This window comes from Gopherus evgoodei, chromosome 5 (genome assembly GCF_007399415.2).
Source record: "Gopherus evgoodei ecotype Sinaloan lineage chromosome 5, rGopEvg1_v1.p, whole genome shotgun sequence".
In the NCBI taxonomy this organism is placed as follows: domain Eukaryota; kingdom Metazoa; phylum Chordata; order Testudines; family Testudinidae; genus Gopherus; species Gopherus evgoodei.
Window position 1 is genome coordinate 73,173,617 of NC_044326.1, and position 25,301 is coordinate 73,198,917.

Genomic DNA, 25,301 nt, shown 5'->3' on the forward strand with positions numbered 1-25,301 from the left:
CTCAAGTGGTCTCTTCACCTCGGAGGTTGCCAGTGTTATTTTCCAGAAGTGGGGTCCTCCCAGGTGGACTTGTTTGCCACCAGACAGAATAGGAAATGCCATCAGTTCTGTTTGCTGCATAGGCTCAATAGGGGCACCCTCTCTGATGTCTTCCTGCTCTCTTGCTAGGAGCTAGGATTCATGATGTGACAGAGAGCTGCCGAGACTCATCAAGCCCTCGGATCGCTACCTCTTCCTGCTTCTCTATGTGAGTACCAATGATACTGGCAAGAATGACCTTGAGTGGATCACTGCAGACTACGTGGCTTTGGGAAGAAGGATAAAGGCATTTGAGGTGCAAAGTGGTGGTCTCATCCATCCCCCTGTGGACGGAAAAGGCCCAGGTAGAGACCATCAAATCATGGAAGTCAACGAATGGCTACGCAGGTGGCGTCGGAGAGAAGGCTTTGGATTCTTTGACCATGGAATGGTGTTCTAAGAAGGAGGAGGAGTGCTAGGCAGAGACAGGCTCCAGCTAACGAAGAGAAGGAAGAGCATCTTCGCAGCAGGCTCGCTAACCTAGTGAGGAGGGCTTTAAACTAGGCTCACTGGGGGAAGGAGAGAAAGCCTTGAGGCAAGGGGGGTACTGGGAGGAAGCACAAGCAGGAGGAGCGCAAGAGGAGAGGATTCCTGCCTCATACTGAGAAAGCAGGACAGACAGCGAGTTATTTTAAGTGCCTGTACACAAATACAAGAAGCCTGGGGAACAAGCAGGGAGAACTGGAAGTCTGGCACAGTCAAGGAATTATAATGTGATTGGAATAACAGAGGCTTGGTGGGATAACTCGCATGACTGGAGTAGTGCCATGGATGGATATAACAGTTAAGGAAAGACAGGCAGGGCAGAAAAGGTTGGGGAGTTGCATCGTATGTAAGAGCAGTATGACTGCTCAGAGCTCTAGTATGAAACTGCAGAAAAACCTGAGAGTCTCTAGATTAAGTTTAGAAGTGTGAGCAACAAGGGTGATGTCAGGGTGGGAGTCTGCTACAGACGACCAGACTAGGGGATAAGGTTGACGAGGCTTTCTTCCGGCAACTAACAGAAATTACTAGATCACAGGCCCTGGTTCTCATGGGAGACTTCAGTCACCCTGATGTCTGCTGGGAGAGCAATACAGCGGTGCACAGACCATCCAGGAAGTTTTTGGAAAGCGTAGGGGACAATTCCCTGGTGCAAGTGCTGGAGGAACCAACTAGGGACAGAAGTCGTCTTGACCTGCTGCTACAAACCGGGAAGAATTAGGGAAGCAAAAGTGAATGGGAACTTGGGAGGCAGTGACCATGAGATGGTCAAGTTGAGGATCCTGACACAAGGAAGAAAGGAGAGCAGCAGAATACGGACCCTGGACTTCAGAAAAGCAGACTTTGACTCCCTCAGAGAACTGATGGGCAGGATCTCCTGGGAGAATAATATGGGGGGGAAAGGAGTCTAGGAGATCTGGCTGTATTTTAAAGAATCCTTATTGAGGTGCAAGGAACAAACATCCCAATGTGTAGACAGAATAGTAACTATGTCAGGCGACCAGCTTGGCTTAACAGTGAAATCCTGCTGCTCTAAACACAAAAAAGAAGCTTGCAAGAAGTGGAAGTTTGGACAATGACCAGGGAGGAGTATAAACATATTGCTCTGGCATGCAGGGAGTGAAATCAGGAAGGCCAAATCATACTTGTAGTTGCAGCTAGCAAGAGATGTTAAGAGTAACAAGAAGAGTTTCTTCAGGTATGTTAGCAACAAGAAGAAAGTCAAGGGAAGTGTGGGCCCCTTACTGAATGGAAGAGGCAACCTAGTGAAGAGGATGTGGAAGAAGGTAATGTACTCAATGCTTTCTTTGCCTCTGTCTTCACGAACAAGGTCCGCTCCCCAGGCTACTACACTGGACAGCACAGCATGGGGGAGGAGGTGACCAGCACTCTGTGAAGAAAGAAGTGGTTCAGGACTATTTAGAAAGCTGGACGAGCACAAGTCCAGAGGGGTAGGAGGATGAGTTATCAGTAAGAAAATGATGAGATGGTGCAGAGCCGGCGGTGCTCCTTATACCAGTGCATATATGCATGGCTCCAGGGGCACTAGAGCAGTCCGAGGGATACCACTAGGGAAAAATCTCTGGCAACTGTGCATGCGGCACACACACATAGCATGGAATTGACATGAGCAACACATCTTTAAGAACAACAGTTTAGGAAGGTTAGTAACCATTTTATCTTCTGATGGTGTAGCCATCTCAAAAGGACTAGAATTTATAATGGAAGAGATTTTTCAATTTACATTTATTACTTTTATTTAAGTTTTTTATGTTTGACCCTTTCTCAGTTTAAGCTTGATAGAATTCCTAATATTGTTGATCAAGCCTAAAACTCTTAAATTCTGTCTCCTCCATGTCTGATGGTCTTAAAAAGTGAGTGTTCCCCTTCTCCCTTGCAACTGATCTTTTGGCTCTAAACTGAAGTTCAGGACTGCTGTTCAAGAAGAATGTTGCAAAATTCTCTGCTTTTAAGCATGCATAAGATGGGAGGCTCAAGGTCTACCTTTGCAGTAGAGCCTTTCAAAGGATTTTTTTTAATTTAAAACGGAGTTTTATCTAAATTTCTTTATTCGTTGGGTGCATTTCTCAAAATTATTTTCAAATATATATATTTTTGGAGAGTTTGAGGGCTTTTGAGGCAACACCTTCCTTTGTGCCCCCCCCCTTCTTCTGAAATGGCAGATACAGACAGCAAAATAAGGGTAAGAGATGTTCCTATTGTCCCTTCCTTCCCCAAAAGACAAGTTCCTTGGGGCAGAAGTGAAGTTCTTGGTATGAAGTCCAGGTCTGCATAAGCCAGTTGAAAAGGCTGTGGAAAATTCTCTTCTTTGTTTGGCTTACCCACATTGCCTCAGGTACTAGAAACTAACAAACATAAAAACCACCAACTCCTTGTGGCTAAAACATATTGGTGGGTCTGCTGTTATGATTAAGTGGAAATTTCAGGAGAAACTTTTTTGAAGCTGGTGGCCAGAGAGAGATTCTTCCGATGTTTAGATTCAGTCAGGCATCTATCTTTTCAGGCTCACGTGTTCAAAATAAAAAGCAATAGACATAGTCGTTCCTTGATTTTATAGGATTGTGAACAAAGATGATAAACATATTTGTTCTTCATTATTCCCAACAGGGCAGACCGTCGGGGAGGTAATTAAACTAGATGTTGGTGAACCCCAGAGGAAAGTTTGGGGCAAAAGCCCTACTGATTCGGTGCTGAAGATACTGGGAGAAGCAGAGTTACAGCTTCAAACTGAATTACTGGAGGAAATAACTATCACAAATGGTAAGCAGGAATTGGGAGTTGTCTGAACTGCAGGATTAGAAAATTACCTTCACAGGGCTTATGAGAGTAACGTTTTTTCTTTTTGAACTACTTATCACAATATAATATCATGATTTGGCTAGTTGTTCTTTGAGTCATGGTCCCTATTGTATTCCACTGAAGGTTCACGTGCACCTGGAGTCAGAATTTGAAAGAAGTGTCCGTTGGTCTGCACATATGCCTGGCTTGCCTTATGCATCTATCCAAGGCAATAAAGGGTGGGGCAGACTGTGTCTCCAGTTCCTTCTCTGCAGCGCATGGTCTGGACCTTAAGTTTGTGTCCTAATCTCTGATGCACTTCTAAAAGATGGTTGTAAATAGTTTCAGTCATTTTTATAGCAGTTTCACCAGTTTTGTTTTCCTTTTAGTTTTAAAAGTTAATAGTTTTAGCAATTGTTTTAGACAAACTTTGGGTTTTCACCCATGCCTCCCTCCTGCACCCTCCTCCATATCCATGCACTATGACCAGAATTTTGGGCTTCAAACTCTGTGCCTCTTGTCCATGATCCTTCTTGGTCAGTGGTGACCACCAATGCTGTCTCTGCTGCCTGGGAGAAGATCATATCCGTGTCCAGGTGCAGTATTTGCTAGTCCTTCCCCAGCTGTGCCTGAGAAGGCTGGGCACTTACCCTCTAGAAGCATCTCATGGATCTCGCCATGAGACCACATTCAGACCCAGGCCAGAGGACTCCTCACCCCCCTCCCCCACAATATATTGGTCTGATTCAGCAAGGAGCATGCATCTCGCTACTGTATCAGACCCCAGTGCTGGTGGAACCACCCCCCGAGACCCCAGGGTGGGACCTAGCTGGGAAATAAGGAAGCAGTCCCGTAAAATGAGACTAAGTCTTTCTCCAAATCAAAGAAGATGGACGCTCCCTCCACTTGCTTGGCTCAAGGGGATGAAGTACTTTCCAAGTCTCACAGGCACGAGAAAAAGACCCATAAACAATGAGATCCAGTGGTTCCCGGACGGTCCTGACGATTTATTGCCATCTCTGGCATCCCCATAAGATGTGGATGAACATACACTAGTTTTAGATTCTCTGACTCCAGGTGCATGGTGTGCATGCCTAACTCCCAGTGGAATACAGATAAGGAACACACATCTCTAAGAACTTCCAGTTACAGGTAACTGCCAATTATTTTTCAGGTAGGATCTTAATTAACAAGAAAGTAAGTCTGCTATTCAGCAGAATTCTTTTCATCAGCTGTTGCTCAATATTGACCACTTGTTTTTGTGGTGAGGACTCCTTCCTAGCAATAGAAATGTATTCTGTCCCTGTTTGTTCCTCCTTCTTTCATCTTGTCCCTCATTCCCACTGTCGTATATCAATTGTGATAAGGTGATAAATACAAAGAAACAAATTTGACAAAGAAACAGGATACTAAAAAGGACTATGAAAGGCGGTTGTTGTTTAAATGATAGCCTCCACTGGACAAATAATATATTATTATTTAGCACCATAATCTTCTTGTCTCTCTTAATTGAGGATTCGACGACTGGCAAAGTGGAATAGTTTGGACAAAAAAGTAGGAGTTTTTTAAAACCTGTAGCTTGGCACACTTGTGTTCTAATATTAGATAAATATATTGAGCTCCTCACCTATCAATCCTGGCACTTCCAGAGCGGCTGTCTCTGATAGGATCAATATCTTTCCCCTCTGTTCTTTGGCCTCTGGCTTTTTATTTTTATTCTCTCCCGCACCCCTGCATGCTTCCGGTGTTTAAATGCCAGATGCTGATAGTGTTTCAACATCTAATGTTAATTTCTTTCCTTGTGATTCTCCGCTGAGACAGAGGACCGTGCTGTCCTGGCAGAGAGAGACAAATTGCACTGGGATTTTCAACTCTTAAATGTAATCCCATGCTCTAAAATGTACTGAGTATGTCTAACTTTTTGGAATGGTATGTTGGTGTACTAAGATAGTAGAAGTTTAATAAATTTTAAGAATTAGGATTTGACAACAATTAATTGTCTTTTGCAGTTGTGCTGGGTAGATCATTAAATACCAATAGTTATTCTTGCCTAATCAAGTAAGCAGAAAATTCATTCAGCATAATATTAAGACACACAAATTATATTATCTTACATAAAAGTCATTTGTAACAATGTCAGTTTTGTGTCTTTTGTGATCTCTTTTCATCCTTTCAGGGATATGTGAATTCATATACGTTTCCAACCTTTGTACTCTTACAGTTCCTTAGATTAGGTTAAAAGATTTCTTTGGTAAAACTTGTAGTACTGCAAAATAGTATTTTAGATTAGTCTGAAGCATACAGACTTAAAAGAACAAGTTGTTCCATTTACGAGGAATATAATGTTATTTCCCTGAAATTATGAAAATAGTAATAAATAAATAAACCTGTTAGTATTTTTAAAGCAAAGTAGATTCACGTTTGCTCTTTGATTTTTAATAAAGTTTGTAAACACGGTGTTTTCCTTACTCTTATTATGGGTAGTTGCTTATATTATACTTATAAACTCTACAGTTCATCCTTTATCATTACCAAAACAGATAAAGTTCACTTTTTAAAATTGTATAATAAATTTGTATTATTTGATACTATAGAAGTTCCTGAGGAAGGTTCTCAGCCTTTAACAGTGAAAGAAAACAGTGAAGTAAAAATTGCTTCTTGTATTGGAAAGAAATCTTCAGCTCCAGTTGTTGGTATCATAGAACCTGAAAGGACAATACCAGAGGAGTCACAAACACTTAATGCCATCCAAGTGCCATCCAGACCTGTTGTGGTAGATGGTATGATTTTCATTACTAATTCTAAATAATATAAACATTGTCTTAATCAGTAAGGCATTAAAAATAACGCAGTTGTTACTTTTTTAAACAAAAAATTGCCAAAACTTTGATGTATATCAGTAAGTTAGTATGTCATATTACAGTTCTAATATATTAAATGCCAAAAACTTGTAGGCAATGTTAAATTGAGATATTGGCGACAGAATTAAGGAAATGCTGAGTTTTCCTTGGAGGTGACATCTCCATATTCCCAGTTGTGGGTTGGGCACCCTGGCACTGCTGTGCTTTGAGAACTTACTGGAAAGCAGTGCCTTTTGGGACTGCAGAAGTGCCTTCTGTTAAAGTCCAAAAGTAACTGAACTTCCAAGAATCTAAATGTAACCTTTTCAGACAAGAAATATTTTTGTGATTTTTTTTCTTTCATTTGAGTATATGACTGTGATGCTCTGTTGTTGTGATCATTCTTTTATTTACTTTAGAGCTGGATGATTTGGAAGAAGAAATATTGGAAGAAACTGAAAAAAATAAGTGCAAAAGTGACCAATTTCTCATCACTGTTCATGATGTGTGGGTTAAAGAAAGGGAAGCAATGACGATGTATGAGTGAGTAAAAATTTGCGCTTTTTTTTTTTCTTGGTCACTGTCTATAGAACCATTCAAAACAATAGCTAGGTTTTGACAGACTAGTACTTTACATATTTCACTTAATTAAAATGTTATACTTGACTTTAGCCCTGATGCTTCTAATTGTCAATGTGGGATATAGCTACACCTGGATAAAAAACCCATGGCTGGCCCGGATCAGCTGACTCTGGCCCTGGGGATCAAAAATTGCTGTGTAGACATTTGAGCTGGGCTGGAGCCGAAGCTCTGGGAGCTTGTGAGGGTGGAGGGTATCAGAGCCCAAACCCAAACATCTACAGAGCAATTTTTAGCCCGAGTCCGAATCAGCAGATCTGGCTCAGCTGTAGCCATCTAGCAGGGCTTTTATCCCTGTGTAGACCTACCGTTGATGGCTGGGTGACTTTCTCTGTAGATGAATTGCATTAATGATTATTTTAAATTGTAGGCCACAAGAAGATACTGCCTGTCAGAAAGATGATGGTGATGAAGCAGCTTTGGAGAAGGAAATGCCACATAATGCGCAACCGCATGAAGAAGATTTTCCTGGTCAGTGAGGAGACTATTAAATTATTTTTTTTTAAATAGTAGCATTGGTTATACAGTATATGGGTATTACCTTTTAAATCCAAAAGACAAATCTGTTCTGTCCTATTGCCACTTTCACTCTGTAGTTCTAGAAAGTTCATACAGGGATTCTGCGCATAGATTAAGAAAGCCAAATCTTGGACTTCCCAATCAACAAACCTTTTTCTTCCCCCAAAAGTGCCATTGTTTTTCTTTTCAGAAAATACTTGCCATGATTTGATCACTGTACATTAGATATTAGTAAAAACACTGTTGACCTGAAGTTAGGAACAGATATTTATCTCTAGCTTGGATAATTAGTAATAGTTATAAGTATTGCTAGCTGATTATAACCTTCCTTCTCTGTAGCTGATTATAACCTTCCTTCTTCTGCACGAGTTCATCGGTGGTCTATGGAGTATTTCCAGGAAGTCCACAGACTCTTTCATGTTGAAGTGGTTGTCAGCCTATGAGAATGACAGCCCTGTTAACTGTAATGCAGTCCAGGACTCTCTTAGGGTTTGCATTGCCTTTGTCCAACTAGTTTGAAAATCTCAAGCACCTTTCTGTCTCCTTGGGATTTGCTGCAGGTCTTCTTTTGTTAGGTGTTCTTGTTGGTATAAATCAGATTTGCAGATGACACCAAAATTGGGAAAAGTAGCAAATAAACAGGACAAGAGACTTCAACTGCATAGGAATTAAAGAAATTGGAGCAGGAGGGATGTATAGACAACTAAGGGATATTCAGTATCGTGAAATATAAAGACTAAATCCGAACAAAGAGGAAGAAATAAATGAGTGAAAGGAGAATGTTAATAATCAGCTGTGCCTGTAGCATTAAAGCAGGTTTTTATATCAGCTCTTCTTAATTGTCCTAATATTTTTTCATATAAGCAAATAAAAGAGAAGCCACAGAGAAGATGATTACTTTAAGACCTTTATCTGAAGCAGTTGTTCCAATTTTGAAAAATTTTGAGGGAAACTGCAGTGCCTGATTCATACATACAAACGTATCCCTTGACTGAACAGTACACAAAGGGCATTATGCAATTCAGAGATCTTCAGTGATGATGTACTTCTTTACAGCCATGGGCTCATTTCTGATATACTCTGTTAAAAATTGCACAAATTTAGGAGTCAACTTCCATTAACTTAAGTGGGAGTTTAGCATAAGCAAGGATTAATGCTCTTAAGATTGGCCTGTGAAGAATTACAGAGTTAATTTGTCTTCCATTATTAGTTGCTGCTTTATGTATTTATTTTGGCAAATACCTCCATCAAATGAGGTTTGACCTTGTGCACTTGATTCATCCATGCTGATCTGAGGTGCAGTTGTACATGTCCCCACCATGACAGCAGAGGCAGCAGTACTACAGGTTAATTTTGGGCACTCTATGCTTGTATCAGTTTCCTGCTCTGAGGCATCTATCAGGGGAGAACAGGTTGAATTTGCAGACAAGGCTTCACAAGTCACGTTATCGGAGGCTATCTAGTGTTTCACTTGGATGCTCTTAAGCACACCCCCTACATGGCTAATGCTATCCATTCTTGGAGCGTGACTGTCTGGATTTCTAGTGTTAAGGTGGTCTTTTTGTATCTTCCACTGTGCTTTGGCATTCTGTTGAAGGGGGCATCCTTTGTCCTGAGTATTTCAGCAGAAATTGGCAAACTCTCTTAAGGAGAATGGAGGTTTCTGTTGCATTTTTCAAACAAACAAAAACCAGAGAAAAAACAAACACAAAAACCAAAAAGTCTTTAGGGTTTTTTTTTTTAGTGGAGGTAGAGTAAACGTAAATTTGGAAATATTTTCTTAGATTCTTTTATCTAGTAAGCTGCTCAGGGAAGTGTCCTGTCTTTTTAGTGTCTTCTGTGAAGCACAGGTACACTTATGGCACTATAAAATAATAAATAGTAATAATAATAATAAAAACACCTTTATAGATCCAGGATAGAGGAAACTTTAATGAAATTCTTTGGTCCTATGAAATTTAGGGCTCCAGTTTATATGGTGCACACCCAAACACAAAATATTGTATTTTTAATAGCTAGTTCCACATTTCCCATAATGGGTATTTGTCTTACAATATATTTCATACAAGACTAGAACAGGGCTAACTAGAAATAAATGAGTGGACTGTGCTGCAACAGTTAATATTATTAAACAAATATGTTCTCACCATCCACGCATTTTAGGGATGATTTGGTATCCCTGACATAAAATGAATATTTCAGAACATTTAGTATTTTACATGATTGTTTCTATATTCAGATTTGTATTGTGAGAAAATACTCTGACAACTGATTACACTTCTAAATTTCATCAGACTATATATATTTGACTTTTTGTGCTTTAGGGTTTTAACATAATGTACAAGATTTTATATAGTAATTTACAAATGAAATGCGGTTTGTCAAAACTTTCTTGCAGTAACTCCTTATGGGAGCTTCTCTGTAATAAACTATAAGCAGTATACCCTGCACAAATATACCTTACAGTAATGAAAACGAACCACTTTAATTTTGTAAGATACAGTTAAGCAGTGTGAAACCAGGTGTAAACATGACAGAATATACGTTGTAAACTACTTCTTTGTGTATGGCCGACTTACACATAAGTTTCAAAAGTTGAATATTGATTAATAAAAATCTTCATATTTCAACTTAGTAATATTTTGCATCTATGTTTTTAAAGGTCTTGGTAAATAAAGGAGGAGAGAAACTTAAATTGAATTTCCTAGCATAAACATTTTTGACTATTTATTTATATGAAACAATTAAAACAATATATTAAAGAAAGTGACTCTAAAATGTAGAGATTAGCTGATGTCTCTTTTTATGATATAATTGGACTATCCTAGTTCAACTCTTGTTGCCATTTGCTTAGAGGCTTGGAGTTTTTGTCTGCATGAATTTATAACCTTATTTCTCTCACCACCCCAGACACTTGTCTCAGTGACTCTATGCAACCTGAACCCTTTTTCCAGAAGGTGCCACAACCACAAGCCATACCAACAACCTCACCAGTTCTGTCAGCTCAGTCTTCACTGGAAGAGCCTTTTCCACCTCGTTCACGATCTGTATCGCCAGCAAAAAGGAAAGGCAAAAGTTCATTACTGATTGGGCTCTCTACTGGCCTGTTTGATGCAAACAATCCAAAGGCAAGTACACAATAATGTTTCCTTTTAATAAACGAAATCTTATCTTTTCCAGAGCTTATCTACACTAGAAAGTTTTTTATTGGGAAAAGTTTTGCCAGTATATAACTACAGACATCGCTCTTTCAGAAGAGAGCGTTCATGAGGGCAGGGGACTGGACTCAATGACCTCTCGAGGTCCCTTCCAGTCCTAGAATCTGTGAGTATTTGGCTGCCTTAGCTGGTGCAATCTCTCCTCACAGCATCAGGTTACATCAGCTGGCTGTGGTACTGTGGGTACGCATTCTAGTGTCCCGAACACCACTGACCAGTGCACCATCTTTTGGGAAATTTCTTTAGTGTACGTTAACTCCCACAGTTCCCTGAGAAATGTTCAAATTCCCTCTTGTCCATCCCATAATCTACTACTTCACACTGGATTTTCAGTCTCTCAACTGTGTCACTCTCAGAAGTTGCACAGATCATTGGCGCTCTTTTGTATTTGCAGACCCACAACTGTGTAGCTAGTATATTGAGATTACTGAGGAGGTGTGGATGATATAGACAGTGAAACTGATAAGCTGCTGCAGGTGTATTACTTTCCAGATGAACATGGTGGAGCAGTGGTTGTGGCCCTGTGAAATGAGCACTGAGTGATGGGATCGAATGATGGTGCAAACTGGGGATGACCGGTAATGGCTGCACAACTTTTGGATGTGGAAGGACATGTTTTTGGGTGAACTTGGTAAACAACTCCCAGTGCTGCGGTGCAGACACACCAAAACAAGAGCTGCTCTGACAGTGAAGAAATAGGTGGCAATCACTCTTGTAACCACTCTTGTGACCTTAGATTGCTGTTGATCAGTGAGAAATCAGTTTGCTGTTGGAAAACCTATGATGGGAGTGGTTGTCACCCAGGTTTGCAAGGCCATTTAAGTGTGTCCTGCTGCACAACGTTGTGATTCTGGGCAACTGCAGGAAATAATAGGTTAATTCCCTGAATCAGTGCCCGCACTCCCACCCATGCTCTTCTTTCTAAGTAGAGAAAGAGAAAAGGCTACTTTTCCATGATTTTACAAGTACTAGTGGATCACCATGGATGTTGTACTGACATGACATTGGGTGGTCAGGGAATGTACATGAATCTCAAATCATTAGGAATACAGGTCACAGATCTAGTTAAGCTCTCCCTCCAGAATGTTGAGGGGATAAATGTTGAATCCCCTTATGCTTTAAAGCTCCAGAGTCTGAACAGTGTCCAGGTACTGCCCCTAGGCTTGGGGTGTTTAGGAACACTCTTGGGTTGCAGCTTTCTGTCTAGCACCCTGAGATGACTTGATCCCCCTCTGGAGAACCTCTGACGCCTGTACCAGATAAAGAGTCACCAAGTACATTTGCTGCCACCATCCAATCCTCTCACCTTGTCTCTCTTAGACTCAGAGTTAAAAGGTTTTAGCTTTTTCTCCCCAGGGACTGGAAACTCAGCGATATACTCTAGCATATGGTAATTATTACATAATGTCACTTCAAGAAGCAACATTCAAGTGTCTCAATAACTTAATACAACATCTCAGGCTGAGTCTTAGATTTAGTGAAAATAAATTCTTATTTAAGTAAGAAATAATATAACATGGATCTGGAAGCATTAAAAATAGTTTTATACACACAAACCGTTCATTTTATCCTGTCTGTGTAAGTCTGTCTTGAGCTTTTCATTTATTTACAAAAAAACATACTTAGTGTGCCATAATTTGTCTGATGTCACCTCTCAGTACCAAGCCTTGTTGTTGAGTTACTGGGATGACTTGGGGAATCCTTCACCTTCTCTGAGGAGTATCTCCCCTTCAAAGGCCACCATGATCTGCCTTTGTGGGAAGTGTCTTGAGATAAGGACACCAAGCTGAGCTCTCTTCAGGCTCCCTCTGCAGAGGTCTAACTTTTCTTTATTTAGCCCACTTCTCAGGTAAATCTAGCTAGACCTTCTGTCTGGCCCTCCAACTCCCAGTTCCCTGTGACTGCCCTGTTACAATTCCCAGATTGCTCTCTCTTGAGATCCACTCTCCAGCTGTCACGCTGACCAACCCATCCAAAGGTTCCACTCCTGGTGATGTCAACAGTCTCAGCAGTTCCTGATTTAATGATCCTCTATCGTCAGCGCTGTATCACTGCTCTTTGGAATGACAAGGTGGGTGAGGTAATATTTTTTTATTAGACCCACCCAACTTCTGTTGTGAGAGAGAGACAAGCTTTCGAGCCAGATAGAGCTCTTCTTCAGATCCAGGAAAGATACTCAGAACATCACAGCTAAGTGCAAGGTGGAACAGATTGTTTAGCATAAGTAGTTAGCACATATTCTAAGGGACCATTCAAGGTACAATGGCCTGTTAACACCTCTGCAGTCAAAAGACAAAAAGAGGGAGATAGTGGGTTGACAATTGTTGTAATAAACCCTAAATCCAGTGTGTCTGTTCAGTCCATGATTTTTGGTGTCTAGCAGAGTTATCAATTTCAGCTCCCAGGCTCATCTTCTAAAAGTGTTGTTCAGGTTTCCTTTGAGGATGAGGACTGATAGGGCAGATATAGAGTGAAAAGTGTTCACCCACAGGTGATAGGGTGTTTTTTGTCTTTTATCATTTTCCTCTGTAAGTTCATTCAAGAGCGTAGTGATTGTCTGGTTTCACCCACATAGTTGAGACATTTAGGGCACTGGATGATATATACCACATATTGTGATAGCCATGAATAGGATCCAGGGATTTTGAAAGGTGTGTTATGTGGGATGTTGGTTATTGTAGCAATGGAGATAGGGCTAAAGGTTTTGCATCTGGTTTTGTGTCAGGGTCTGGTGCTCCTTTGAATTGGCCTGTGGGGAGCCTGCTTCTGATGAGCTTGGTGAGGTTGGGGAGAGGTTGTTTAAAGGCCAGTAGTGGGGGTTCAGGAAACATTTATTTCAGGATGGGGTGGAATATGGGTTGTAGTTGTTTGATACCCCATATGGATTCCAGTGTGGGATAGTAGGTGTCAACTAGGGGGTATGTGATTGGAGGGAGGTTTATTTCTCTATTGAAGCAGTTCTTTTGTGGTATTTGAGTGGCCTGTTCCATGATGCAGTCTACTTTTCTGGTGGAGTGTCCTTATGTGGCGAAGGTGGTTTTGTGTGTGTTAAAGTATATGTCCTGGAGGTTCCCCTCTAAGCATATTCTGTGGTATCTGAGTGCCTGGCTATAGATAACTAATTGATAGCTGGTGCTTGTTGAAGATGTGGTAGAAATCTATGAAGGCGTTTATGCAGTCTCTCTAGAGGAGGAAAATATCAGCCATTTGCCTTAGGTATGTCATTGGTTTTGTGGTGCATTTGTTCAGAAATTCTTCTTCAAGGTGGTCTGTGAAGAGATTGGCATATTGGGGACACAACCTGGCACCCATAGCTATATTTATGGTTTGGACAAAATGTATGTTTGAATGTAAAATTGTTATGGGTGAGGATGAAATGGCTGAGTTTGGCAAAGTGTTTGGCATGGGATATCTGAGGGTTGTCCATTGTCTTGAATGGTCCCTTAGAATATGTGTTTAGCATAAGTAGTTAGCAATCTGTTCCACCTTTCATTTAGCTGTGATGCTTGGCATACCTTTCCAAGACATGAAGAAGAGCTTTGTAGCTCAAACTTTCTCACCAACAGAAATTGGTACAATAAAAGATACTATGTCACCCACCTTGTCTCTCTAATATCCTGGGACCAACATGGCTACAATTGCAATGCATATCCTTTGGAATGTCAGCTCAACACGGTGGTGAAAAGACAAATGGCTGCACATTCAAATGAAGTTGGCAGCCTGATGAAGAAACATACAGAGAGTTCATAATCTCACCCAGAATCCATAAATTAGACAAACAGGTCCCCCAAAATATCACAACAACTCTTTTTGAAAAAACTGGAAGCAGGGACATATTTTTCCACTGGTAGTTGTGATCCTGGCAGATACATAGCTCATGAAGCTCCCAAAAGTCCAGAAGAGGCATCTATTCAAGAAGACTCAGTCGCTTGGGCCATCTGCTGCTGGCTTCTTGGCAGTGATGGCCTCTCTCCCCCCAGGGGCCTTTGTAGAGTGGGAAGGTCTTCTGCTGTGGCTGGAGAAACAAGGCTGCTGTGCCTAGAAATGTCTAGGAAAAGATCAATTAAAACTTGCTAGAAATCTTCAGTGAAATTGCCCAAGAGGACCAAAAGCTCCATGAGCCAAAATAAACCAACAACCTTGCAAGTAGTGGAGGGTTGTGATTGCTGAGTATGTTGGCCAAGCCAAGTCCCCTCTGAATTAACCAGACACTGTTTCTGTCTCTTTCCACAGCATGCAAATCATGTGTTTTGGGTTTTTAAATCTGTATCCAGTCAGTTACAATGCATGTTTTGCAAAATCATGTAGTCTGAATTCCCAATTATTGGTTTGTTTGCAAGTACTGTTTTCTGTTTTAATTGTATGTATTTGATTTTATTTGTGAGCAGGTAGGCACTGTCCCAGTATGTACTTTGAATGCTCAGGTATTGGTTTGTGTGTAGTTTACAATTGCTGGAATTTTTTTTCCTGTTTGCAGTGTGTTTAATTTTATTTGGTTACATTGCCTGTGAAGGAATGCGTTTCAAGATTGTCAGGGCTATTTGCAAAAGTATTTACTTGGGAATGCTTTTTGTGTAACCCCCTCTCCCCATCCCCATTTTCATTCTGTTGTTTTTGCCTAGTATGGCCAGTTCATGCTCTTAAAATAAACTGGTTACTTTAAAATATAATTCACCTACTATTTGAGGGGGTGGGGAAATGTTTGGTGCTATTAGAAAGTGGTTCATCAGTTGGATGGTTTGTTTTTAAAGAGCTGCATAAACGGGAGTAATAAATGCTGTCTTTCTGGGTCCTCTTCCTCAGTGATTAGTTTGCTCTCTAGGTGTTAGAGCTTCTGGCTCTCCGTTGGCTGCGTACTGTCCACATCCCCTGTGCATTATCCATGTCCCCCTCCTCAGTGAGCTCCTTTTTATTCTGCAGTTCTGGGGTGCTTTCCTCTGGAGCTCATGGGTTTCTGTCAATAATAGGAATCCTTCCTCAGAATGCCATTGAACTCCACATAATAGCAACAACTCTTGGGAGCAGTTCCAGACTTTTTGTTGCCCTCCTGTGTGTCCTGGTAAGCCTGCTGTAGCTCCTTCCCATTTGCTTGGCACTGAAACTTGTCCCTGTTGTACCTACCTTCCGTGTCTCCTTTGTCAACATAAAACGCAGATCAGAGCTTATTTTACCATTTGTTGAGTCTCTTTCTGTATCCTCCCTAATTTCCCTGCGTTTTTACAACCTTGGTGGTTATAAATCTTGTTAGGAATATTCCTGAGGTGGGGGTGCTTTTTTCAATTTTAGTGGTGAACTCTGAGTTTCACTCCAGGGCAGCAGACTTCTTTGATCAGAGTGGTCACTCCAATGGAAACAGTTGCCTTGTGGGCTTGTTACTGGAGTACTATACTGCTGGTACAACTACTTGAGTATTCACACTGTCACTGTGTTGATAGAACAGTACTTATGTCACTTGGGGACCTGGTTTAACTTTACCAGCAAAAGTTCAGGGTTTTGTCAGGAGGATTCAAAATCGTGTTGATATATTTCAAGGCTGTATTTTCAGAATGCCATTTTTCTGGTAAACTTCATAGTGTAGACCTTAGAGTTTTGTTTCAACAAGAATGTGTGTAATGTACAATATGATTTTTAGAAACCTAATTATCAGAACCATATTCTTCTTGTTTGAGCACAAAGCGAACAATTACTTTTATTCTATTTTTTTAAAATTTCTGACAATAAAATCAATGTTTTTTAAACAAATAAATATTCTTTATTGTTTACCACTAACATTCCAAAACACTGCTATGGATGAGATCCTGTAAATGAAACTGACTTGAAATGTACTATTAAAAAAACTGCATTGACTTGTATTTATTTGCTTTTGCATCTCTGTTAGTGCAAAATAAACTGACATTTTCAAAAAAAATCTTCCAATTTTAATTATACAAGGTAGTTTTAATAAATTAATTGAGAAATTTGTTTTGTGGAGGTCGTTTTCAGATGATAGCGAACTGATAATGACTTTTTTAGGAAATGTCTGTACTCAACCTAATATATGTATAATTACGTTGGACAAATGATATAGTTTTTTACCTCCAGTAAAGTTCTTATTTTTTAAAAAGATAATTAGCGAGAGAATGAACAGTCTCTTATATAAAAAGAATATAAATCAATTTACATGTGTTCTGAGTTTCTCAGACCTTCTCAACACTTAAAGTAAAAGGAACATTTTCCCAATTTAGTGGAAAGGCAAAACATGCAGTCTCATATGTTCCATGCTTAGTTTACTAACTATGTAGAGTTTTTTAATGTAATATTTTAAATAGGGCATCAAAATAGGTATTCCTACTTTGATTTGATCTTTAATTTCCAGTTGTTTCTTGTTTTATTGAATATCCTAATCTGAAGTTTTTTATGACCTTTTCAGATGTTAAGAACGTGTTCACTCCCAGATCTTTCCAAGTTATACAGAACACTAGTTGATGTTCCCATTGTAGCAGATGTACAACATCAAGACAACCTTGAAATAGAGGATATGGAAGATGAGCATGTCAAAGAAGGGCATTCTGATTCTGAAGACATGTAAGCATAAAACATTTATCAACTACTGCAAAAAATACAGAGAGATAATAAAAACCTCTTCACTTAACTGAAATCCACTAGAAAATAACTGTTATCCTCATCCACCTATACTTGTATTTTATCTCTTTTAATGGTCCAACTTCTGTTCGTGAAAGAGAGAAGGTTTTGAGCTACACAGAGCTCTTCCTCATGTCTGGAAAAGGTACTTAGAGTGTCACACCTGAGGGCTTGTCTACATCAGAAAGTTGCAGCGCTGGTGAGGGAGTTACAGCGCTGCAACTTTGAAGGTGTACACATCTGCAGGGCATCACCAGCGCTGCAACTCCCTGTTTGCAGCGCTGGCCGTACTCCCGTTTTGTCTCGGGTGTAGAGGATCCAGCGCTGGTGATCCAGCGCTGGTAATCCAATGTAGACACTTACCAGCGCTTTTCTTGACCTCCGTGGAAGGAGGAAGCCTCTGGTAATCAAGCCGGTCTCCTTCCCCGGCTTGCTCTCGCGTTCCCGGAACCCCGAGCAAGCAGGTCTCCTTCCCTGCGGTTTGCAGGGTGGTTCGGGGAACGCGAGAGCAAACCGCCGCGAAGCTGGTCTCCTTTCCCGGTTTGCTCTCTCGTTCCCCGAACCCCCGAGCAAACCGGGAAAGGAGACCAGCTTCGCCGCGGTTTGCTCTCACGTTCCCCGAACCACCCTGCAAACCGCAGGGAAGGAGACCTGCTTGCTCGGGGAACGCGAGAGCAAACCGCGGCGAAGCTGGTCTCCTTTCCCGGTTTGCTCTCGCGTTCCCCGAACCACCCTGCAAACCGCAGGGAGACCTGCTTGCTCGGGGGTTCGGGGAACGCGAGAGCAAACCGCGGTGAAGCTGGTCTCCTTTCCCGGTTTGCTCTCTCGTTCCCCGAACCCCCGAGCAATCAGGTCTCCTTCCCTGCGGTTTGCAGGGGGGTTAGGGGAACGCGAGAGCAAACCGCGGCGAAGCTGGTCTCCCCGAACCCCCCTTGAAGCCGCCCAACAGCGCTGCAGTGTGGCCACATCTAACACCACTTGCAGCGCTGGTTGCTGTAAGTGTGGCCACTCTGCAGCGCTGGCCCTATACAGCTGTACTAATACAGCTGTAACAACCAGCGCTGTAAAATTTTAGATGTAGACATGGCCTAAGTGCCAGGTGGAACAGGTAGTTTAACATAAGTAGTTTGAATGGTCCCGTAGAGTATGTGCTAAGTACTTATGCTAAACGATCTGTTCAACCTTTTACCCAGAGTGTCTCAGCTAAATACCTTTCTGAGGCCTTGTCTACACTACAAACTTGCAGCGCTGGTGAGGGGGTTACAGCGCTGCAACTTAGGATGTGTACACACCTGCAGGGCATTACCAGCGCTGCAATTCCCTGTTTGCAGCGCTGGCTGTACACCCAGTCGTGCCTCGCGTGTAGAGGATCCAGCGCTGGATCACCAGCGCTGGTCATCAGGTGTAGACACTCACCAGCGTTTTTGTTGACCTCCGTGGAATAAGCAGGTATCCCAGCATACCTGAGGAGGCCTCTCTGGTAATGAAGCAAACTCCATTGCCCTCCAAGCAGGTCTCCTTCCCCGCAGTGTGCTCTGGCGTTCCCCGACCCCCCCCTCCAAGCAGGTCTCCTTCCCCGCGGTGTGCTCTGGTGTTCCCCGACCCCCTCTCCAAGCAGGTCTCCAGCCCCGCGGTTTGCTCTGGCGTTCCCCGACCCCCTCTCCAAGCAGGTCTCCTTCCCCGCGGTGTGCTCTGGCGTTCCCCGACCCCCCCTCCAAGCAGGTATCCAGCCCCGCGGTGTGCAACAGCGCTGCAGCGTGGCCACATCTAACACCACTTACAGCGCTGGTTGCTGTAAGTGTGGCCACTCTGCAGCGCTGGCCCTATACAGCTGTACTAAAACAGCTGTAACAACCAGCACTGCAAAATTGTAGATGTAGACATACCCCCAGACATGGGGAAGAGCTCTCTGTAGCTCAAAACCTTGTCAGAAATTGATCCAATAAAAGATATAACCTCACATACCTTGTATCTCTGATATCCTGGGACTAACATGGCTACAACAACACTGCATACAAAACAGAGGTATGTTTTACTCTCTCTCCCATCTTAAACCAAAACCCTACCCTTAACACCTCTTGCCTCTCCAACTACCACTCCATCTTCTTTTTTCCTTTCATCTCTAAGCTCATTGAATGCACTGTCAGCAACTGTTGTCTGGAATTCATCTCCTCTAGTTCATTCCTAGATGCTCTTCAGGCCCCTTGCATGCCACTAAAACCAAACTCTTGTTGACGCTAATGACTCCTTTCTAGTTGAAGTTCAGAGCTCAATACTCCATCCTTGTTCTCTTTGTCAGAGGTGGTTGCCATGTCATAACTGACCATGCTCTTTTTGAAATCTTGTCTTCCATTGATATCCATGGCTCTATCCTCTCCTTGTTTTTCTCCTACCTCTCTAATTGTTCCTTTAGCATGTCCTTTGAAGGATCGCCTGTACAGCTCTTTCGGTCGTCTCCTCTTCTCCCTCTATACCTTATCTCTGGGTAATCTTATCTGCAGACACAAATTAAACTACCATTTTTATGCGGAAGATTCATGGATCTACCTCTCTATTCTAGACCTGTCGCCTTCTGTCCAAACTGTAATCTTTGCCTGTCTCTTTGTCCTCTCCTAGTGGATATCTAGTTGTCAGCTCAAACAGAACATGGCTGAAATAGAGTTTTTAATCTCTTCTCCTCCCAGCCCTCCCATTGCAATTCTACCTGCGACTTCCTTTCTTGATCACTGTGGACAACGCCAGCCACCTGTCTATCACTCAGTTCGATAACCTAGGTGTCATCTTTGATATGGATCTCTTTGTAGAGCTGCTCACGTTATGTCTAAGGCCATGGCTACACTCACACTTTACAGCGCTGCAACTTTCGCGCTCAGGGGTGTGAAAAAATACTCCCCTGAGCGCTGCAAGATACAGCGCTGTAAAGCATCAGTGTAATCAGGGCGGCAGCAGTGGGAACGCGGCTCCCAGTGCTGCACGCTACACCCGTAAGGGATGTGGTTTACATGCAGCGCTGGGAGAGCTCTCTCCCAGTGCTGCCACTCCTACTACACTCACACTTCAAAGCGCTGCCGGGGCAGCGCTCCCACAGCGCTGCCGGGGCAGCGCTTTGAAATTCCAAATGTAGCCATACCCTAAATCTTGTTGATTCTTTCTTCATAACGTGTTTAAGATGCATCCTTTCCTCTCCACCTACAGAGCCAAAAATCTCATCTAGGTTTCTCCTCATGTTGTGTTTCGATTACTGCAACGTTGTTTACTGTGATCTTGACAAATGCAATCTTGCCCCATGCATATGCATCCAGAATACTGCTGAAAAGATTATCATTCCCCATTGCTTCTACTGTGTCATGTCTTCTCTTTGCATTGCTACCTTGTCTCTCTCCCTTCTCTATTGCATAAGAATGGCCCTTCTGCATCAGACTAATGGTCCATCTAGCCCAATGCTAGATGCTCCAGAGGGAATGAATGGAACAGTGCAGTCGAGTGATCTATCCTGTTGCCAGTCCCAGTTTCTAGTAGTCAGAAGCTTAGGGACACACGCAACATGGAGTTGTCCCTGACCATCTTATCTAATAGCCATTGATGGACTTACCTCCCATGAAATTCTCATTCTTTTTTTTAACCCAGTAATACTTTTGGTCTTTTACAACATCTCCAGGCAACGAGTCCCACAGGTTGACTATGTGTTTTGTGTAAAGAAATAATTACTTTTGTTTCTTTTAAATTTGCTGCCTATTAATTTCATTGAGTGAACCCTGATTTTTGTGTTATATGAAGGGATAAATAACACTTATTCACTTTCTCAATATCATGTCATGATTTTATACACCTCCATAGTAGACCCCCTCAGTCATGTTTTCCAAGTTGAACAGTTTGTCTTTTTAATCTCTCCTTATATGGAAGCTGTTCCATACCCCTAATCTTTTTTCCCCCTCTTCTCTGTACTTTTCCCAGTTCTAACATATCTTTTTTTTTGAGTGCGGGTGACCAAAACTGCATGCCATATTCAAGGTGTGCGTATACCATTGAATATGGCATATTTTCTGTTTTAGTATGTATTCATTTCCTAATGGTTCCTAAACTTGTTAGCTTTTTGTCACTCCTGCTGCACACTGAGCAGATGTTTTCAGAGAACTATCTACAATGACTCCAAGATCTTTTTCTTGAGTGGAGTTAATTTAGACCCCATCGCTTTGTATGTATAGCTGGGATTATTTTTTCCAGAGTACATTAATTTGCACATCTGCTATTTTCTTATCTAGTCACCCAGTTTTGTGAGATCCCTTTGTAATTCTTCACAGTCTGCTTTGGACTTAAGATAGTTAAGTGATTTAGTATCATCTGCAAACTTTGCCACCTGTTTACCTCCTTTTCCAGATCATTTCTGAATATGCTTAATAGCACTGGTCCCAGTCAGATCCTGAAGAGGGAACCCCACTGTTCACCTCTCTCCTCTATGAAAACTGACCATTTATTCCTACTGTTTCCTGTCTCGTAACCAGTTACTGATCCATGAGATGACCTTCTTTCTTATCCTATGACTACCTACTTTGCTTAAGAGCCTTTGGTGAGGGACCTTGTCAAGGACTTTCTGAAAGTCCAAGTACCCGGTAGCCACTGAATTACCCTTGTCCACATGTTTTTGACCCCATCAAAGAATTCTAACAGGTTGATGAGGCATGATTTCCCTTTACAAAAGCCATGTTGACTGTTCCACAATACTCCTGAGGGAATTCTGCACCAAAAAATGAAAATTCTGCCACAATATTTTATAATTCTGCATATTGAATTTGTCAGAAATAACACAATGTAATCACGCCATTTTCAATTATTTGCTGACAAGTATTTGAAATAAATTACCAAAATAATTGAAAATGGTATGATTATATTGTTGTTTTGACAATTAAAATATGTAGAATTTTAAATTGTTTAATTTTTTTGGTGCAGAATTCCCTCAAGAGTACCAGGGTTCTGTGTGGCACAATCTGGGTGTGGGCAGCTTGGTGAGGGGTCTGGGTGGAGGGAGAATAGGACTCTGCTGGGGAGTCCAGGTGAAGGTGGTTAGGGCTCAGTGTGTAGGGGGGATGGGGAGCTGGAGCTATAGCTCTGCAGGGAGTCTGGGTATGGGGAGCTCCTGATGCAGGGGCTGAGGCTCATGGGGTGAGGATTTGGGGGGCTTGGTAGGGAGGTTCTTAGTGCAGGGGGCTTCTGATGCAGAAGGGCTGCAAGGAGTTTCTGGGTGTGGGGGGCTCCTGATGTGGAGGGAGCTTGGGGCACGGGTTCTGGGTGTGCAAATGGGGAAGGGGTCACTGTACAAGATGTGTTCTTTAAGAAAAAATGGTAAAGTATAATTTGCCAGTGTCATAGTCTAACTGCCACACAAGTATAACGTTTTGAGTGACCTTTCTACCTAAGATAAAGAGGGGAAATATCGCTCTCTTTGCAAGAACATGCCTAAACATTTTGGTTCAGATTTAGGAGAACTTCAAGAACCGTCTGGATGGTGTTACCTTTATATATTATTTGTATATATTTCTCTTCTCCCAGTACATTTGGTGAGGCAGATACAGACTTGCGGGCGCTTCAGGCCTCAATGGAACAGTTACTTAGGGAGCAGCCTAGTGAGGAATTGAGTGAAGAGGAGTTGTCTACCTTAAAGGCAGATACTGCAGCACGCATAACAAATGGTACAGAGCAGGATGATGAGGATTGCAACAACCCCAGCAGTGAAAGTGTACTTAATGAAGAATGGCAGTCAGGTATAAACGTTGTTACTTGTAATTTCTCTTACTGATATTACTGAATTCTGTATTTATATCACTAACAATTCTATGAAGGGCTTTAGCGTACAGTCTGTATAAAAGACATTATACAGAATTAGGCTTCATTTTATTGCAAAACTTGGAAAAATCATATTATGATTAGATTTTATTTAGGGTCATAGACTATAACCAGTGTTGAAGGGAAATGTTTAGTCTTCAGTGGACAATGATTACAAATAAGTATGAAGTAACTTTGTTATCTAGAACGGTTAACTTCAGGAAAGGTCCAAGACACGTACTGCTCACATAATCTTTTTCCATCTACTGTGCATGATTGTGTCACATAAATGTGAACAGGGAATATTAGCTGGTGTGACTGGAGTAAATGAGAAGCTGCATAAGGATAATACATACAAGAGATATGAAATTTTTCAACCTTGCCATTACTAGAAATATCTATTAATGCAGTGGAACTAAAAATATGATTTAGTTAGTTTCAGAAAATCCCATTACCTTGCTGCTTTTAGAATGTGATGTTAGCAGCATAAAATGCTGTGCTAAAGTCAAGTTCTAAAATTCTGGTTAAAAGCAGAATAGTTTAGTACTGCTTAAAAAAGGCAAACATGAACATTTAGAAAGTGGTTAGAATAAATGAATAAATTTTAATGAATTCTACATTGTGTGGGAATACAGTATAATTTATCTAAGTGTAAAAGAATAACAGTATTCAAGAAATGAGGTTGTATAGATATATCTCTGTCATTCTTGGATTGACGTAGGGTACGTCTCAACAAACCAAAGATGTGATGTACTTGTAGTCTAGTACTTGGATTTATAATGGTACCTTTTTATGAGATATCTCAAAGGCCTTTCTAGAAATTAAATGAGCCTCTCAAACTACTACTACTTTTCTCCTCCTAGTTCCCACTAGTCTCTATAGATATCCCCATTTTACAAGTATTTAAAAGTGTTGCTCACTCTTGAAATTTTATCACAAGTCTTTCACTATTGATGTCTTCTTAATATGGCTCCAGGAGCTGGGGCATTATTTCATTAGAATCTTAGCTTTCATTTATAATTTTTAAAAAGTTTTTTAGACCTTATGGTACAGAGAAAAGCTTGAAAACACAACTCCTGCATGCTCAAAATCCAGAGATCAAAAATAAAAACCTATAATAGTGCTTTAAAGATGTCACGATTTGAAGATAAGCTTAAGATTTTTGAACACATTAGGTTGGCAATACCGGATTAAGCTTGTAATTGGGTCAAGACTGTAATTTTTACCACAGTCATGGAAAGCGTTAGTGGTAGAACTGGCCATTTAAAATTGGGAACTGGAAGTTGAGATTTCTGGGTTTTAACTACTAGACTACACAACCTATTTTGCAAAATTTGTTAATGTAAGCTTTATGACTACTTCTGGGTTTCTATTGGCAATTTAAAAAAATGCTCAGTACATTAAATTGGAAACACAAATCTCCTCTTGAAGTCCATGTACCATGTTGTACAGATCTCTGAGCTGTTGTCAGAAGTGAACCCAAGGGTTGCGTGCATGTTGTTTTACGGGGAGACTTAGGACAGTTAGGTACCCATCTTTGAAAATCATCCCTTAATGATAAAGATTATATATGTTCTGCCTAAATCAGTGGATGGGTGCATTTTATTAAGCTGTTAGAGTAGAACCTCAGCGTGATGAACACCAGAGTTACGAACTGACTGGTCGTAAGAACATAAGAACAGCCGTACCGCGTCAGACCAAAGGGCCATCTAGCCCAGTATCTGTCTACCGACGGTGGCCAATGCCAGGTGCCCCAGAGGGCGTGAACCTAACAGGCAATGATCAAGTGATCTCTCTCCTGCCATTCATCTCTATCCTCTGACAAACAGAGGCTAGGGACACCATTCCTTACTCATCCTGGCTAATAGCCATTTATGGACTTAACGACCATGAATTTATCCAGTTCTCTTTTAAACGCTGTTATACTCTTAGTCTTTGCAACCTGCTCAGGTAAGGAGTTCCACAAGTTGACTGTGCACTGGGTGAAGAAGAACTTCCTTTTATTTGTTTTAAATCTGCTGCCTATTAATTTCATTTGGTGACCCCTAGTTCTTGTATTATGGGAATAAGTAAAAAACTTTTCCTTATCCACTTTCTCCACATCACTCATGATTTTATATATCTCTATCATATCTCCCCTTAGTCTCCTCTTTTCCAAGCTGAAGAGTCCTAGCCTCTTTAATCTTTCCTCATATGGGACCCTCTCCAAACCCCTAATCATTTTAGTTGCCCTTCTCTGAACCTTTTCTAGTGCCAGTATATCTCTTTTGAGGTCAGGAGACCA

General features: G+C 41.4%; 1 protein-coding gene across 1 annotated transcript in view; it reads left to right on the forward strand.

Annotated features, from left to right (window-relative positions):
- NEK1 (NIMA related kinase 1) overlaps positions 1 to 25,301 on the forward strand; it is a 126,753-nt gene that overhangs the window by 90,066 nt on the left and 11,386 nt on the right. Inside the window, 7 exon segments of the mRNA XM_030563916.1 lie at positions 3,190 to 3,342; positions 5,955 to 6,140; positions 6,620 to 6,743; positions 7,210 to 7,310; positions 10,269 to 10,486; positions 16,986 to 17,140; positions 22,745 to 22,956. Of these exon segments, the coding sequence (XP_030419776.1) occupies positions 3,190 to 3,342; positions 5,955 to 6,140; positions 6,620 to 6,743; positions 7,210 to 7,310; positions 10,269 to 10,486; positions 16,986 to 17,140; positions 22,745 to 22,956 (1,149 nt within the window).